Source organism: Mustela putorius, unplaced genomic scaffold (assembly GCF_011764305.1).
Source record: "Mustela putorius furo isolate JIRA1106 unplaced genomic scaffold, ASM1176430v1.1 tig00003898_pilon_pilon_pilon, whole genome shotgun sequence".
Taxonomy (NCBI): domain Eukaryota; kingdom Metazoa; phylum Chordata; class Mammalia; order Carnivora; family Mustelidae; genus Mustela; species Mustela putorius.
The window spans coordinates 32,273,973-32,293,433 of NW_025422047.1; the positions used below are offsets into that span (position 1 = coordinate 32,273,973).

Here is a 19,461-nt window from a genome sequence, read left to right on the forward strand (position 1 = left end):
TTGCAGTGTGGGACAGGCAAGTGACTCAGTGTCTCTCAGGTTTGTCACTTATAAAGTGGCAATGATAGCATCTATCTCCCAAGGTTGCTGTGAGGTTTAAATAAACCCTTGTTGAACATATTGCCTGGTACAGAGTAAGCACTTAATACCTATTACTATTATTATGACAAGTATAGTGCTTTATATTTTACACTTTACAAGGTACTTTCACATACAGTCTCTCATTTGAGATAATTAGTTCCTGGATGACAGTACAAATTTTATCACAGAAAGAACTACGTGCAAATATTTAATAAGCATGATTGCTATTGGATTTGCTCAGATGGAAAAGCAGCAGATTACATTCCCTTTGCTTTGATGTGAGATCACAATGTGTTAAAGGTACAATTTTTTTTCTTTTTACTTAAATTGCACTGACTTCAAATCACTTTAAGACACAATTTCATTCACTCACCCTTGCCTGCCTTTATCCCACAAAGCTATCTTTTATACCCACTTTATATTTGGGGAAGAGAAATGTGAACAAACTTCCTGAAGCCAGGGAGGGCAGTCAGCTCTCTAACCAGCCCTCACTAGATGATGCAATACTCAGAACACGCTATCTTCTGCTCTGGTGCTCGACGGATCCTGAAATTTTCAAATATTGTTGGTAAGCATTTGAATGCACAGAAGTGAAAAGCAGATGCCAAAACAGTGGCGGTATGAATGAAGCCTTTGGTAGCAGTCCTGACACCCAGTCTTGTCCATTTATGCCTTTAATCTTCTCAGTGATCGGCAAGTGTTCAACCCATGCAAAAAAATACCCTGTAACCTCCGACCTTAAGAAGATGAAAAAATGGTTTGGGGAGCAGTTAAAGGCCCCATTATATGTGAGTAATTTTATTTATTTATTTATTTTTATGAGATTTCCTGAAAGTACTCACATTTAACCCCCAGGCTGAGAATTTTTTGTTCTCTCTTGGTCTGGATGGAGTTAGGTTCTTGCCAGAAGGAAACGGGGAAGTATTAGTAATAGTCTCAGAAGAACCTGTGAGCAACACTCTGCTTTAGGGGTATTTCTAGAGGCGAATGACAATGGCTGCCATTCTGTCACCCTGAAACATGCTTGTGGTAGCGGTGGCCAGTTTGCATACGCAGCAAACGTTGCAGTTGAGCTCATTGACAAATTTCAGTTTGTTCCGGGGGGGGAAAATATTCTAAGAGCCTTGTGGGAAAACGGGACGTATGTGGAGCCACTATTATTCCATTCCGATTTCAGCACATTGCTATTTATGAATGGCTTCCTTTTAATTAGGTGTTTAATTTAAAACAGAACTAGTGACTGTAACAACCCCCAAAGCTCAAACTTGGAACATTAGCCATTTGATGGGGGTGGGGTGGGGGTTTAGAAAGACTTTGAGTCATAAGGTTATAATTGATTGTATGGCACATGAAAGAATTCTTTATTATTTTACAGGATAACTAAGAAAACATTATGAAAACAGCTTCCCCTATTAAATAAAACCTAATTTGTTTCTCAGAATTACTTTTTTTTGGGTAAAAATTTCTACCTCAGTGAACATTTATTTTTACTTTTTGAGTGGGGATAAATTAGAAGAGGTCTTTAATTTGGGTATTTAACAAGAAACCTTATTTTGAAAAGGCAAAAGCAAAAGTATTTTTCAATATCTTTTTCCCCTTTGCAGGTAGTTTCCAAGTCTAAAGCCATGATATAGGACAAAAGCAAGTGGAAACGGACCTTACATTATTAATGGTCACAGGAACAAAAGCCTACTAAACTGAGTCATCAGTAAATTACTATAACCCCAGGACTCTAACACCGTTAAGGAAAAACATGGCATGCTTGGCAAATAATACTTTAAGGGTTTATTTAACAATTTTCTCCCCAGATAAAAATTAAAAGTGTTTCATGGAGTCATTCTGAGATAATCTCAGATGTATTAGCAAAAAGGAACTGGTCTGTTTTATACTTCATGGGGGAAAACGTTCGTATTTTAGAATAGCATTCTGTGATTATTTTTAATGGGAAAATAAAATATAGGTGACTTCTCCAGGAATCAATATCCTCTTTTCTCCATTCGTGGTGTTTTGCAGGCTGATTAATTTGCAGAGGTTGGGTTTGATTGCTGCTGAAGTAGAAAGCGTTATAGATTCTCTGTTATTCTTCACTCCACTTGGCCGAGGTCTATGGTTCTATCTGTATGTATTTATCTACCTTTCCACATGGTGCTTAGCACTGTAGCTCTGGGCCTCTCCTAAACATATTGTGAAAATCTATTGTACTGAACTCTCAAGTCTCTTGCTGTGAATAGGTAACTACTCTGCCCGCTGCCGCTATCCCCCCCGCCCCCAGGAGAGCTGTTCCGTTAGGTAAAGGTAAATGAGCCAGACAGAAACAGGCATTTAGAAAACAGCTTTGTGTGTATACGAAGGATGTATCCAGCTAAGTTTTAAAAGCAAAAAGAGGTCACACAATTTATATAATTCCTATAGCAATTAAAGAAATGATGACAGAGCCAACTTGCTCAACATGTGGCATTTGTAAATGGTTGGATGGAGGAGCGCAGTGTCTCTAATCTCTGACACTCTTGCGCACTGCCCCAGTTTGTTATCCCAGATACAGATTTTTTTTTTTTTAGTTTCTGGTGAACAGTTAATTACATGAACTAGATCAGCAATATTCTCTATATCAACTTTTTTCAAAAGTTTGAGAGAAATAAAGCATAAAAAAAGGGTTGGTGTTGTTTTGTCTAGTCTAGCCGGAAATGTTTCTGATAGATCACTTCTTTAATCAAATATTTCTCTATATTTGAAATATTTCAACTTTGAATTATTGAAAGTCCTCTGACTTTTAAGTGTAGGTATTTTGAAGTTGTGGGGTTGTGTGTGTTGACAAAAACTGGGTAACAATTGTATAGCTTCAAAGGTTAAGTTGATTTAAATACAGACCAAATCTAGTATAACATAAAAGCCTTTCAATATACTTGATCCATTTTTTAGTCATTTGATAACTTATTGTACAGCTTATTAGAGTGACCATCAAGACCACATTAAAAATGAAAACTCTTTAAAGTCATGCCATTTAGAAGGGTAACTTGATTATAAGCTAAATATATCATTTATGCAGGGATAGACTGATGCCTTAAAAAAATTCCTCAATTGGGTTTGTTGAAAATATTAATTTATAATATTTAATTCATTACCTTTTCTGAAAAATATAGTATTAAGTATTTTGATATAAAGTATACATATAAAATACTTTGAGTTCTTTCCCAGAAGCAAATCCAGAATCATATTGGTGAATAAACATTGCTCTAGCAAACAGCTCCTTAGGAAATCTGCTCCCAATTAACCTTATAGACAAGTGAAAAAAAACATCTTCTAAAAACAGATACATTTATTTCTGTAAAATTGTGAATTCCTTAGCATTTCTGCAATGTTGAAATAAACTGTTTTCAATCTGTATTTATAGATCAGAGTTGGGAGCAATTTCTATGTCCTTTATAAACAGCCTTGACTGCCTACACTGAGTTCAAAACTGCCTTAAAATGTGTCATTTTTTTGTATACAAAAGGCATTCTAAAATTGTATTATGCAGTTATTGTGCTGAAAGAATGACCCTTGCCATGCTTTGTTTACTGAATGTCAAATTTTCATTTGTATTACAGCTGTGTACCATAGCAGTTTCGGTTTTGTATGAAGGGCAACTAATGTACAAAACAGTCAAACCACAGAGCAGTAATTAGTCTGGAAAAGATCAAAGTGTGCTCTTCTAAATCCAGCCAATTTGCTCTGGGTGTGCAAAACCAATAGTCTTTCTTTTGCTAAGGTCTCTTATTAATTTTTGCTTTCGCTTGTTGCAGAGCAGCTGCTTTACTGTCAATCCAACATCCTGCTTAAAAAAAAAAATCCATTTTGATGCCACAAATGCAATTTCAATGGGTTTAGGAATAATAACCAGCTTTTTTTTTTTTTCCCCATCCCACTTCTAGGAGATAGAAACTTGAAATGAAAGTTTTCAGCATCTGTAAAGTGAAAGAAAGCCACATAAGGCAGAGCCCTGTTTGGATTTATTGCTCTAGAAAGAGCTGAAGCAGTGTGATCTGTAAATACTTCTGCTTTTAGTGCTTTTAACCAGCTCTGCCCTTATCACTATATGTCTGTGGCTCTTTCTCCTCTTAATATGAGGGTTCTTTTAAAAAAATACTTACGGTCGCATTGTGGTTTCTCACGGAAAAATAGAATCATCCAAATTATTAATTAAGTGCGATCCAACAGGAAAGAAATCCTTAAATGAATAGTTTGCATATCAGGATGAAAACATGAAAATAAGTACTATCACTTGCTATTCCCTTGATGTAATTATTATTACTTTTTAGTGAGTATGAAACTGGTAATTAAAGTTGGTAGTTGAACTGGTAGGTGAAGGTAATGATTAAACTTCATCATAGAAGTTAAGTGAATAGAACTTGTGAAGGGAAAGAGTATGATATCACTTACAAAATAAAATATGATCTTGGAGAAGATATTTTAAATGTAGTGTATGCATTTCTCCCCTTCTCCATTTTTGTTATTTCTCTTCTCAATATTCTCTCTGGCAAAGGAGGGAGATAAATAAACTAGTTAGTTTATTGATTCCTGTTAATATGGGAGCTTTTCTATAATTGTTACCTCGACCTCTGTTCAAATATTGTGTGTGTGTGTGTATTTTAAGTAAATTTCTTGAATGTTAACATGTATTAGCTGAGTGAATATATTTTTGTGTTTGCTGTTGCAGCAATTTTCCTGGCTTCACAACAAACCATTTAAATTTGATTCTGAGTTACAGTCCACTCCAAACATGTGCCAAAAATTTGTTTTAGTGTCAATGTCACTAGCTAACTAGACATTAAAATACAGCCAAGTAAAACAAAAAGTGTAATGATATACAGCATTAGCATAATAAAAAGAAGCACATACTGCAATTTACAATAATTGATTCATAAACAAATATGTAATGCCCCTGAAACAACCAAAAAGGTTTGTTCTGGAAATGTCTTCAATTGAACAGGAATTTAATGCTTTGGAAAAGCAACAAAATGATCATACAGAAAAGTTAAGGTATCTCTTTCTTCATGCAACAGGTACAATCAGGCACTAAGTCCTGATTTTACTCTCAATAAATCATGACATACTAAATGAACTCGAGCTTCGGAGCTCTTCATCCTTTTAGAATATTTGTTCATGTCTTATTAAAATCGGTTGTTACCTCTATCACCCTTGTGATACATTCTGTTTTCCCCACTCCATTCCATTATTTGAGGGGCTCTAAAGATGATAGTGAGTGGGAATAAATCTACCCCAGAAATGAGTATCCAACTGACATTTATAGCTGCTACTGTATAAAGCCCTCATTTCAGGTTCAAATAAAATTCCATTGATTACCTTTCTCCAGCATCATATAGGCTTTAACATGAGTCTTTCTTTTAAGAAAACTTGAGGGGAACCTGGATTGCTTAGTTGGTTGAAGATCTGACTCTGGGTTTTGGCTCAGGTCATGATCTCATGGGTAACGAGACGGAGCCCTGAGTTGGGCTCCATGTTCAGCAGGGGAGTAGTCTTGCGATTCTCTCTCTGTCCCTGCCCCTGCTTGCACTCTTCCTCTCTCTCTAAAATAAATATTAAAAAAAACCCCAAAACTTAAAACAAGGTATTTATTTAGCAAGTAAAATGGCCCCAGGGAATGTGCACACAATCTTATTTAGAAAATTCTGAAAATCTTTGGACTGAGGTTTTTTTTTTTTTTTTTTTTTTAAAGATTTAACTTATTTATTTTGGAGAGAGAGAGAAATAAATATTTATTTGAGAGAACAAGCAGGGGGAGAGGCCCAATGAGAGGGGGAGAGAATCCCAAGCAAACTCCCCACTGAGCACAGAGTCCCATACAGGGCTTGATCCCAAGATCCCAAGATCATGACCTGAGCAAACATCGGGAGATGGCCACTTAACTGACTGAGCCACCGGGTACTCCTGGACTGAGATTTTCTTTAAAAATTGAAGTTTAAGTGACGTATAATGTTATATTAGCTTGGTGTACAGCGTAATTATTCAATGTTTGTATATATTGCAAAATGATCACCACAATAAGTCTAGTTAAATCTATCACCATACATAGTAACAGAATTTTTTGTGTTGAGAATTTTTAAGATCTACTCTCTTAGCAACTTTCATATTTACAATATAGTATGGACTGAGATTTTTAAAGAAGATATTGGGGAAAATAAGATGTTCTGGAAAACTCAATAGATTTTCTTTTTTCCAAAGAAGAAGAGAAACTAATATGCAAACTGTGGACTGTTAGTCTCATTTTCAAGCTAGATTGAATTACTGAGAGGGTGGTTTGTGAATCCTTGCAAAAGTAATGATCTCTGGCCAGTGCAGTAAGGCAAGAAAAAGATATAAAAAATTCAAGGACTGGAAATTCAAGACAATTAACAGACTCTTAAAACTAATAAAAGAGTTCAGTGAGGTTGCTATATAGAAGACCAACAGTAACCACAACAAAAATACCAACAGAGTTCTTCTATACTTGCACTAACTAAAAATATAATGGGTAATATGATGCCTTGCATTATAGCAAGAAAACTTAAAGTATCTACCTAGAAATTGACCTAAGAAAATACTTTTGAAAAAATATTAAAATTCTATTAAGAGAGGTAAAGAAACTTTTGCCTAATATGATCACACCTTTTAAAAGAAGAATTTGAAACACAGTCGGCACTGAGGAAATATTCAGTGAATGAATGAATGAATGAATCTCTATAGATGGAGAGAGAGGTCATTCTCATTAATGGGAAAGTTAAGACTGTAGAGCGCTCAATCATTTTATTTTTTCGGTGCAGATCAAATATAGTAGGGGATACTGGAAGGAAAAGAAAAGGGACTGGAAATGTAGTGTAAGGAAGAACAACATAAAAAGGAAAAATAAAATAGTTGGGATGCAGTTTACTGATGATGATAGGGTGCCATAAACCCATCAATTCAGTAATAGGTGCTTGGGAGCCAGGAAGGGCAAAAAGACATGCCATGAAATTTTCAGTTAACAGACATTAGCAAGTGATGATATGAAGCTGGAATTTCTGGTTGATGCGCTTGATAGTCATCACTAAGGAGAGCTCCATAAACCTTTCGATGTGTTGACTTGAGCAAGGCAAAGTGAGATAAGCACCAGGGAAATGTCCTGTTCTTAGGTCCATAGACATAATGGCAAATACACAGCATAAAGAGAAGTGCCTAAACGATATCACATGTGAAAAAGAATTAAAAGTTAATTTTAAACTCAGTATGAATTAGCAGGATGACATACTTACTTTTTCCCTCCTCAGAAAAACCTAAAACAGTCTATTTTTAAGCTGCATTAATAGAGTAACAAAGTGTAATCATACAAGCTGACAACTTTCAACTCTGTAAGCCCAGCCTTCTGCCATAGTATTTATCTCCTATAACATCTTGGTGTAGGAGATAGGGATAAATGTAGGATTTAGCAGGTATATTAGCTTTTCCTCCTAACCCTGCTGTTCTCTTGGTATTTTCTGTTTGGGAGGACCTGTCTTGGTGCGAACCTACTACCAATGAAGTCACTCTTGCCCCAAACTAGGCAGTCAACTTATCCTTATTTTGGTCTTTCTCTGATCCTTACATACATTGGTTTTCCAAGTTCTAGTCACTTCAGCAACTGTTCGTCTCTCTGTCAATTACTACTGGTTTTTAATTTGGGACTAATTATCTCTACTTTACTGTCAGATAGTTTCCTTGTTCATCTGTCTCCAAATTTGCTTGGCTGTCTACACCATTTCTAGAGTGTGCATTCAAAACACAAATGTGATCATGTTATTTCCCAACTCTAAAACTTCCAGTAGACATTCATCCAGTCTTCCCATTGTCTATGTGCCCTATCTATAGCCATGTTGGAAAGAGTGCCTGGGTGGCTCAGACAGTTGAATGTCAGACTCTTGATTTCTGATCAGGTCATGATCTCAAGGTCATGAAATTGAGTCTGACATCGGGCTCTGCGCTCAACACAGAGTCTGCTTGACCCTTTCTTGTTCCTCCTCTCTCTAAATAAATATTTAGATAGATAAATACATAAATAAATAAAATCTTTATTAAAAAAGAATGGAGCATGTATATTCAACATAAATATGTAAAATAAGTATATAATGTAAATATTTCATACATCATAAAACATACACAAAACAAATTTTAAAAGGATGAGATACAATAGGAATTTAAATCTTCAGAATATCATGTATTAATAAAACAAATAAAAACCTATTTTTGCAGTGTGCTTTAATGTGTTTCATTTTTTAAAAACTTAGCTTAGGCAGTCGCGCAGGCAGCGGCTGCGGGAAGCCGGACACCCGGCGTCCTGTATTACAAGTTTAGTGGCTTCACGCAGAAGTTGACTGGAACATGGGCTTCCGATGCCTATAGCCCGCAGGGATTAAGGCCTTTGGTTTCCACAGAAGCACCACCTATCATCTTTGCCACACCAACCAAACTGAGTTCTGATTTTCCTGTATATGATTATGCTGGGAAAAACAAAGTTCCCGAGCTGCAGAAGTTTTTCCAGAAATCCGATGGTGTGCCCATCCACCTGAAACGAGGCCTGCCTGACCAAATGCTTTACTGGACCACCATGGCACTGACGCTGGGGGGGACCATCTACTGCCTGATTGCGCTCTACATGGCTTCGCAGCCCAGAAACAAATGACTTGAGGCTGCAGAGGACTGGTTTGCTTTTTGGCATAAACCCTTTGAATTTTCATTTTTCACTGCTCTGTAAACATTTTCTTTTTTACTTGAATGGTTTACTTAACATTTTCCCAGAGAAATAGGAAGATATTAAGGCGGTATTTTGGTTTATGAAAAGCACATTGGACAGTTAATACTATTGCTTAAAGAAATGCTGCTGCTCCTTGGGCTCCTGATTTCCCTGGAGGTTCTAGAGGGAGGCTGCACACAGGCTCTTTGACAGTAGTCTGTGCTGAGGTCCTTAGGGACTCACAGTGGTGTTTTTGAACGTGGGGTACAGAGGCCTTTCTGGATTTGGATGTGATTGAGGAAGGTAGAGAGAAACCAAGGCCAGGAGTATGAAATGGAGGTTTATGCTAGTAGACACCATGGGGTTTTTTCCTTCTTGCAGTAAAATGTTAAAAATTATTTGCAGCCTGACTCTGTTCATTGGACAGTTTGTTTCCAAGGGTTATTTGCCTCACCTCAGATCTTTAGTGAAATTTTAGGTGTAATTGTTTGTATTTATTCCATCTCGGGAACAGAAGACACCTGTTGAGTGTTGTACTTTAGACCAGTGTGTTTTATTAATGCAGCTGTGACACAAAGCCTCCTTTACCTTTTCAAAATGTTATGGCTTTAAATTATGACTTATTTTGATTGTGGAATAAATACATGAATGAAAAATCTCAAAAAAAAACACCAAAAAACCAAAAAACTTAGCTTAACCTAATTTTGGTATAGTGATTCAGAATTCAGTTTATTTTGAGATTTGCTTTTGATTGCTACAGTGGTTAAACACAGGATACTTCAAAAACAAATAGAAGTGCATCATTGGTTATAACTAAAATATAATTTTTATTTTTCAGTCCACCCATCAGTTATTCATTTTTTCATGAAATTTGGCAATATATTTTTATCTTCCATAATTTCAATCAGTTGTTCTTGTGAGCTAACTAAACGGTGTTATACTTCAGTATCTTTAAACAAGAAAACCCTACTGAAACCTTTTATTTACAAAATTTTACAAGTTAGATAATTTAATTTTCATGCTTTTATATGTGTAGACATGAGAACAACACTTTTGCATTGCTTTTGGGTAAAGGAAATCACACAATAAAGGAAATAAAGGAAAAATTTCAAGACCATATGCTCTGTCGTCCATACACATTTCTTTTGAAAAACAGTTGCTTTTTCACTCATTGCTAAGCTCTCACCTTTATTCTGAAAGGACAGATTGTCTATTTATTAAAGACTTAATTTTTTAGAGCAGTTTTAGATTTACAACAAAATTGAGAGGAAGGTACAGAGGTTCCCCATACGCCTTCTGCCCCCACACACGTCTCCTCCATTAGCAATATCCCTCACCAGAATTGTATCAAAATATCAAAGTGATATTTATCAAAGATGAATCTGCACTGCCAAATTATGTTTGTCCAAAGTCCATAGTTTACCTTAAAGCTGACTCTTGCTGTATAATCTGTGGGTTTGAACAGACACATATTAACATATATCCAGCATACAGAGTCTGTCCCTGCCCTCAACATCTGTGCTCTCCCTGTTCTCTTCCCATCTCTCACTCCTGACAGCTGATTTTTTTCCTTGTCTCCATAGTGGTTTTTTTTGCATATAGTTTGAGTCATTCAGTATGTACCCTTTTCAGATAGGCTTTCTCTAACTCATAGGGATTTAAGTTTCCTCCATGTCTTTTTCATGACTTAATAGCTCATTTCTATTTAGTGCTGAATAATATTTTATTGTCTGGCTATACCAGTTTATTTGTCCATTCATCTACAGAGGGACATCTTGGCTGCTTCCAAGTTTGGGCAGTTGTCAACAAAGCTGATATAAATATCCCTGGGAAGATTTTTGTGTGGACGTAAGTTTTCATCTCCTTTGGGTGCAGACCAAGGAGGGTGATTACTGGATCATATGGTGAGAGTACATTTCGTTTAGTTTTGTAAGAAACCAAACTGTCTTCCAAAGTGGCTGTATCATTTTGGATTCTCACCAGCAATCAACAAGAATCCGTGTTACTCGGGACGCCTGGGTGGCTCAGTTGGTTAAGCAGCTGCCTTCAGCTCAGGTCATGATCCCAGGGTTCTGGGATCGAGTCCCGCATCGGGCTCCTTACTCGGCAGGGAGCCTGCTTCTCCCTCTGCCTTTGCCTGCCTCTCTGTCTGCCTGTGCTCACTCGCTCTCTCTCCCTCTGTCTCTGACAAATAAATAAATAAAATTAAAAAAAAAATCCGTGTTACTCTACATTCTTGTCAGCATTTGGTGTTGTCAGCCTTCCAGATTTTGGCCATTCTGATGGGAGTGTAGGGATACCTCATTGTTGTTCTAGTTTGCATACTCTGATGAAATATGATAGGGACACTCTCTTCATATCCTTATGCTGTCTATGTCTTTGGTGAGGTGCATGTTCAGACTTTCTGTCATCTAGGTTTTCTCTTCTGATAACTTCTAGAGTTTCATAGTTTTGCATTTTACATTTAAGTTTATGATCTATTTTGGGTTATTTTTTCTAAGAAGTATAAGGTCTGTGCCTAGATGAATTTTTTTGCATGTAGATGTCTAGTTCTTCCAGCACCACTGGGCTGCCTTTGCTCCTTTCAAAGTCAAAGAGCAGTGACTGCATTTATGTGAGTCTCTTTCTGGCCTCTCTGTTCTGTCCATGGATCTGTTTGTTTATTCTTTTGCCAAACCACACTGTCTTTATGACTGTAGCTTAATTGTAAACCTTTGTTCTTTTCCATCAATTCTGGGTGGACTATTTGGGGTCTTTTGCATCTCTATAAATAGCTTAGAATCAATATTTTGATATTCATGAAATCTGTTAACATTTTGATTGATGTTTACTTATTTAAAAAACTCCATCTGGGGGGTAGTATGATAATGGAAAATTATTCTCATCACAGGAAAGGTAAGCAAATTTTGACTATTTGTAAAAGGAAAATGTGCAATTCATTTTTGTGTGGACGTAAGTTTTCATCTTTATATATGAAAGTTCTTTTTCAGTTCTTTGCTGTGAGATAACAAATTTCTATGTAATACCTCAGATTTTCATGATAGTTTTTTTAAACCTCATTAAAAGGTGATATTGAAATATTATAAAAACTTGGACAGCTCTGTTTTTATGAAATTAATGCCATCAACAAAATAAAATGCTCATCTGCTTTGCCATTTTTATTTGCCTATAATAATGTAGTTGATGAATTTTGCTGTGGTGCTAACGTTGTCACTTTACCCTAGGGCCTTTTTTCTTTTTCTCTTTAGTCAATTTTCTATTTATACCCACTATTTCCCTGACATAGTGTTTTCAAAAGATATCAATACTAATGAAAAAGTATATTCTTCATTACACTTTACTGGCTCAACAAAAAGTTGTTCATGTATTTCATTATTGAGAGTATAACAAATATCAAAAAGAAACATGTTAGAAACATCCATAGTTTTATTCTCAAGTGTTTAGCAAGTGTCTAATACTTAACTTCTTCAAATATTCAGCTTTGTTTTCCACTGATTTATCTGATGCATTTTTTTAAAGATTTTATTTGAGAGAGAGAGAGTGAACAGGAGAAAGCAAGCATGAGCAGGGAAAGAGTGGAGAGAGAGGGAGAAGTAGGGAGGGGGAAGCAGACTCCCCACTGAGCAGGGGGCCTGAGGGGAGGCTGGAGCCTGAGGTGAGACATTCTGGAGCTCTGGGATCATGACCTGAGCCAAAGGAAGATGCTCAACTATTCAACCAAGTGAGCCACCCAGGCGCCTCTTATCTGGTGCATTTTAAGCAGTCACTGTCTTAGGTTGGGTTCCCAAAGAAGCAGATCTTGAAAGAAGGATTTGAGTGTAAGTAGTTTGTTTGGGAGAAGGCGATCCCAGAAAGCATGGATAAGGGATGGCAGAAGTGAGAAAAGGAAGAGAATGATCCAGTACAGGACATGTCACCAAGCAGGTTCCTGCTCTGGGACACTGCTAGCTCAGGAGCTAGCACAGAATTTCTCTGAGGAGTTGCCCTCAAGGCATAGTAAATATTCTCCAACTCTTATCTGTCAGCAGCAGACAAGAGTTACTGAGCACTTCTGGCCTACCTATTTGCGGATCTAGAGAGCCCTCAGATGGAGCGCTACGGTGTATTAAGATGTAGTCTCCAAGGCTCAAGGACAAGGGATGCGGAAGGGATGTGAGCAGGGTCACTGCATCATCACTGCATCATCTGCTAAGGTCAACAGAGGCCTTCAGCATGCTTTGGACTGTGTTTCCTAAGAAGGGAAGAGCAAGTATTTTTAACTAAACTTATTACTGCTAAGTAAAAGTCCTGCAAAAGAAGGGCACTTGGGGGGCTCAGTCAGTTAAGCATCTGCCTTTGGCTCAGGTCATAAGCCCGGGGCCCTGGATTGAGCCTTGCTTTGGGCTCCCTGCTTGGCAGGCAGTCTGTTTCTCCTTTTTCCTCTGCTTCTACTCCTGCTTTTGTGCTCTTTCTCTCAAATAAATAAATAAAATTTCAAAAAAATCCTGCAGGGGCGCCTGGGTGGCTCAGTGGGGTTAAGGCCTCTGCCTTCGGCTCAGATCATGATCCCAGGGTCCTGGGATCGAGCCCCGAATCGGGCTCTCTGCTTAGCAGGGAGCCTGCTTCCTCCTCTCTCTCTGTCTGCCTCTCTGCCTACTTGTGATCTCTCTCTGTTAAATAAATAAATAAAATCTTTAGAAAAAAATTAAAAAAAAAATCCTGCAAAAGAAGCTATTAATCGGGGCACCTGAGTGGCTCAGTGGGTTAAGCCGCTGCCTTCGGCTCAGGTCATGATCTCAGGGTCCTGGGATCGAGTCCCACATCGGGCTCTCTGCTCAGCAGGGAACCTGCTTCCTCCTCTCTCTCTGCCTGCCTCTCTGCCTACTTGTGATCTCTCTCTGTCAAATAAATAAATAAAATCTTTAAAAAAAAAAAAAAGAAGCTATTAATCTATCAAATTTAGAAAAAATTTCTAAGGTCTTCATATTCTAGATATAAATTCATATCTTAAAATAGTATTCTTTATGTATGTATATACATATATATACACATGTATATGCATTATATATATACATGTATATGCATATATATATATATATATATATATATATAAATGATTTAACAGATCTGAACGTGTCATTAGTATTTTTACCTGACAAAGAGATTATACAAGGAATAGAAGGATCAGCTCTGCCCTTTTCTTAGGTTTTTCTTTGCTTACCCTATTAGTGTTATCTTCAGTTTGGGGTTTCTTTGAAGAGATCTTTCTTAAGTCACCTGTCTATTTTATGAGGGTTATTTACTTAAAAATAGATAATATAATCCATAAATCTACTGAACTAGATACCATAAAATGCAACATTTTTGATAAAAGTGAAATGAGTCACAGGGAGATGGCCAGCGTCCAGCCCTTCATGTTGTGGAATTCTTTATCATTAGGATGTTTTGCTTACTGTATGTGATATGTGACAGTTTGAATTTCAAATCTATTGATGGAGGTTGCCAGTGTCAATTCAAATGAAATACTAGTGAAGCTTAACATTTTCCTGATTCTTGGGGTAAAAATCAAATAAACTAGAAGTCCTCCTATTTTACCCTCGTGGAGCATTTTGTGCATCCCCTGTGACATGTATGCCCCAGTTTGGAGACCACTAGATTATAAGACAAAGTTCACATGTCTTCGCGTGGGGCACACAGTCCTCCATCATTTGGCCCTTGCCTACCTCTCTAACGTAAGGTTTTGCCTTATACCCTGCATATCAGTTGTAATGGACTTTTTGGAATTCCCTCAGTTTTTCATGTTGAATCATTACATCAGAGCTTCCCAGAATGTTCTTTTTCTTTGGACTACCTGGGAAAACCTTCTCTCTGAAACTTTTTCTGACCCTTTTCCTCTCCCCCTGGAAGCATTGAAAATACACTCTTTAAAACATTACTGTATTGTCAACCTTAGCTTTCAGCCCTCCTGTTGAAGCTATTTGTTAACACTCTTGGGTACTCCTTTAGATTATCATCTCCCTGAAATCAAAGATGTTGTCGAGTTTATCTTTGATCTTCAGCATATAGCTTCAAACAGGCACACAACCATGCTTGTTGAATTAACTACGGGGTCATAGTCCTATCAAACACTGTCCTGGTCAGCCAGCACACAGAGGACTGTGTTTAGCTCAGGATGCCTCTTGAAGAAGGACTTGGAAACCTCATGTATAGACAAGGTGAAGAATTCCAAACAGTGTTATGAGAGCAACTGTAGCCTGGGACCAATGGATAGAACAACAGGGAAGAGGGATTTGAATTTACTATGAGGAAGAATTATCCGACAATTAGAGCTGCTTGAACACAGGATGAATGGATTTGGGATATGGTGAAGTTTTTTTTTTTTTTTTGGTTTTTGTTTTGTTTTGTTTTTTAGCCAGTGGAGATGTTGAAATAAAGCCTGAATGGATAACCTTCTTGAGCAGAGTCAACAAGTGCTTAAAGCATCTGGAATGAATATGGTGAGCGGAGGAGGATTTAGCTAATCTTTGAAATATTCGATATGTCGTGATAGGTCTAAACTTTAAAAGGTATTGTTTCCAAAAAAAAGAAGAAAAAAAGCAGTGATGCCATTTTAAGTAAATAATTCCTCTGTGATTCAGAGTGTATGGATCTGGGTAAGACACCACTGTAATGCTGCTTTGCCTTCTTATGAGCCAGGCTATGCAAATCTTTGAGCTTATATTGATGCTGTTATTTTTTTTTGTGAAAACACTCACAGACATTTAAGTTGCTCCCTCTTTTCATCTGATAAGTAGGATACCTTCTCTCCGCCTAACCATGGAATTAAAATTTATAGTCTGAGAGTCTGTAAAAAAAATAATAGTGTCTCTTGAGTATTAGAGAAGCAAAAGGTACCTTAATCTTCTAGACATTCAAGGCTGCCTGAGGCAGAATTATAGAACAAGATATTGAATCAATTAAACTTAATTCAGGATATATATAATAAGCACATGTCACAGGTTTAAATAACACTCTCGATAATATACATAATCTAATTTTTATAACACTTTAAAAAGGCATGAGTCTTATAATATGGAAACAGTCTCAGTGAAGCGGAAGGCATTTGGCTCAGTGTTGTCTAACTGGTTTCGGAGCCTGGGCCGCAATCCATCACATCTGATTCCCCTTCCATGGGTTTCTCGCTTTCATCACACTGCCTCAAAAGTATAGCATGTGGTCCTGACCCCGAAGAATTTGAAGGGATAAGATATATCCATCAAACAATTAGAGAACAACAAAAGTGTAGTAAGTGCGTTACAGCTGAGGAGTAGTTTGGAAGGTCAACAAGGTGAGAAATCACGGGCTAACGGATATGGAAACTTTTATTAAGAGCAACTTTGAAAATAGCTCTGAAGGATAATTAGGCTTACAAAATTTTTTTTTTTTGGTTCCCAAAGTGCATGTTGGCTTTGTCCACATTCACCCGTGCCTTTCCTTCTCTTTTATTTCTTTTTAGTTTTACTACTCTCTATCATACTGGCCAATGGGACACAAGCATCTAATTGCAGCAAATTCTTATACATTCCAAGTGACCCCCACAAAAACAGGTTGCCATGGTAACCAAACAAAAAGGGACTAGAAAACAGAAGCAAAGTATTTACTTAATGTCTGATGGGCTCTCTGCACGATTTTCATTAGACCTGTTGCTGGCTTTCTTTTAGGTTTGGGTGCCAGTCACTGCTAATTTTTTTAAGTTGTTAAAATATTGAAAACTTTACCAAGCCCTTTAGTATAGAAAACTGTACCAAACAGTGAAGTCACAGCAACTGATTTTTTTAAATACACCAATCTTATTTAGAAATGTTGATTTATTACATAGAATTAACCCAGAAGCTTGCACCTCTTGCTAGTGGAATTGAGAGAACAGCAGGGGCATTTGGTGATGGTAAAGAGTTGTTTGAGAATGCTACAAAAAGGGGAGGTAATAGTATATCTGAAATAATTTTGTTAAAGATCCTGCTATCTCTTTTTGCCACGTCAATAATAAAAGTCTAATCAGCTGGCATAGATACTTCGTGGTTAATTGTTTTATGTACAAAGTCTTTAATTAATAGACTATGTAATTAATACAGTCTACTGTGTTCCAGCTAGTTTTAATCTCTTGGTGAAGAAAGATTTTGACAATGAGACACAAAGTCATTTAGACTCATAAAATATGTCTGACATTTTTTGAATTGGGGAATGGGACCCATTCCCTGCATCCCTACTATTGTCTTGGTACCTCTTTGAAGTGCAAAAACAGGAGAACTTCAAAGGCAGTTCAGAAAGATGGCATCTGTAGCTCTGGCAAGCTCTGAAGGTGTAGACAAGTGCCCTGCATGTCACTAGGTGGTGGGTTTGCTTGGGATCTTGGCACAATGGGCTATTCCTTTAAGAAAAGATAATTATAATCTACATTCAATAAATAGCTTCAGCTGACACTTGCTTTTAATAATCACACTCAACAAGGGGCACCTGGGTGGCTCAGTGGGTTAAGAATCACACTCAACATACACCTTGAAAAAAAGTGATTCTACGATGTAAATAACATTTGTAGGAGTAGAAAACAAAGCTGGAGGCTTGTTTGGAAGTTTAGTTAGGCAGAAGGGACAAAGTTATCCCGTAAAGGCATGGGTCTTCTCTGCAGTGTTGCTGCTCTGTGATACAGGTCCACCCACTTGCATATACAGAATTAGCTGTATTGTACTAAAATGCCTTTTTTTTTTGCATTTTTCTATGTTAATTCTCTTAATCTAGCAGCTGAGCGTGGGATTCTTGGAGCAAGATTCTCCTTCAATGAAGGGATTTGTCCCTTAGGAATAGAGTCAATTCAGTGCCAAGTTGATTCTACTCTAGGGTCACAAGGAAAAAGGTAAGAAAATATAATGTAATTATACAACAAACACTTGTTTGTAACAACAGTGACAAAATACATAGGGGAATGCTCATCATGTATGTTTCTATTAATGCCTCACATGTGATCTATACTATTTTTGTTCTTTGGGATGTCTATATAATCATTCTTCTTTCTGAATTGTGCTGTTTCTGTGGAATATGTTAATGTGGGCTTCACCAGTATCATTGCTACCATTGTAGCCATACAGGAAGAGTAGAGCCAATGTGATGGCTAATTCCTATTTAAGTATTCTGTGCTGCAACCTCTAATTCAGTCATTCTTTGGAAAGGAGGTGGTAGGTTTGAGTGAATTTTTGGAGTTAGGACCTAATAAGAACACACATCATTGAGTTCCCGCCCAAAGGTTAGTCAAGGCAGATATTTTGCTCTGAGGGCAGGGTTAGTAGATACAGTCCCATCCTAAAGTTCCTGCACATGATGCCCAGTACATGTACAGAAAAGGCCAGGCTTTAAGGGCCAATATCAATCAATATCAAAAGAATCCTCTGAAGAGTTCTTTACTGAAGTTAGGGAGATTAGGAGTGTAACTTTGTCCTTTGTATATCTCCAGTGGAAAATTTAGGCTGGAGAAAAGAAAGGATTTCTTCTAAATTCTTTTTGACTTTTCCCACAGCAGTATTTAAATACTTGGTTTTCTGGGGTGCCTGGGTGGCTCAGTGGGTTAAGCCGCTGCCTTCGGCTCAGGTCATGATCTCAGGGTCCTGGGATCGAGTCCCGCATCGGGCTCTCTGCTCAGCAGGGAGCCTGCTTCCTCCCCTCTCTCTCTCTGCCTGCCTCTCTGCCTACTTGTGATCTCTCTCTGTCAAATAAATAAATAAAATCTTTAAAAAAAAATACTTGGTTTTCTAACTTATGAAATGATTGGTATTGACTTTTCCTTGTTTAACTAGAATTTATTCACTGTTCCATTTTTGTCTAGTGAGCCAAATGCTAATGAGTTTTCCTGGGTATAGTCTTAATTAATATAGTCTCAATTATCTGAAACATTTATTTGGAGTCTTCAGTAAGTGGCCTAAGGATAATTTAAAAAATTACTCCCCTCCTCTGAACAACAAACCATCCCCATCTCCACTTCCATAGTAGCGTTTCCTTGAGTGCATAAAGGATCTAGTAAAACAACATCAGCTGCTTTCCATTTCTTTTTATTTGTTAGCCAGAGTCTGGTGAGGCTCCTCAGTAATTCCCTTAAGTATCCAAAGGAATCCCTCTCTTTCTTTGGCTTCCTCTCTCCCACAGGGCCCATTATCTCTATTAGCCTGCTTTAGAGAAAGAAGGGACATCCGCGACATGGTCTAACTTCTCTGCAGTCAAGGATGCCTTCAAAAGCAAAGTTTGGGTGACTGGGGGAGGGGAGAGGGGTAGGGCACATTGCAGGGGAGGGAAGGAATTATAAGCAAAGGGACAGCTGGGGATCAGCCCATTCTTTCTGGGCATTTTTGTAGAGCCTCTTTAGAGGCAGTAAAGAAAGTAAAATCTAGATACATCTTTTAAAACCTGCTCTTGAAGTGTCTGACTTTTTTTTTTTTTTTTTAAGATTTACTTATTTATTTGGGAGAGTAGAGGGTGGGGAGAGAGAGAATCCCAAGCAGATTCCCCGCTGAGAGCAGAGCCCTGACTTGGGGCTTGGGCTCACGATCCTGAGATCATGACTGAGCCACCCCTAAGTTTCTGACTTCTTAAGCTGATCTCCACAAGGAATAAAGATGAGAGAAATAATGCAAGCCAGGGGGCCAGGTATGAACATA

At 37.6% G+C, this 19,461-nt stretch overlaps 1 protein-coding gene across 1 annotated transcript; it reads left to right on the forward strand.

The window, feature by feature from the left end:
- Positions 1–701: 701 nt before the first annotated feature.
- LOC101674890 (cytochrome c oxidase subunit 7A-related protein, mitochondrial-like) lies at positions 702–8,897 on the forward strand. The gene is made up of 2 exons (XM_045067731.1): positions 702–869; positions 8,363–8,897. Exons 1-2 carry the CDS (start codon positions 702–704, stop codon positions 8,750–8,752), a joined length of 558 nt encoding a protein of 185 aa, XP_044923666.1. The 3' UTR covers positions 8,753–8,897.
- Positions 8,898–19,461: the final 10,564 nt, after the last annotated feature.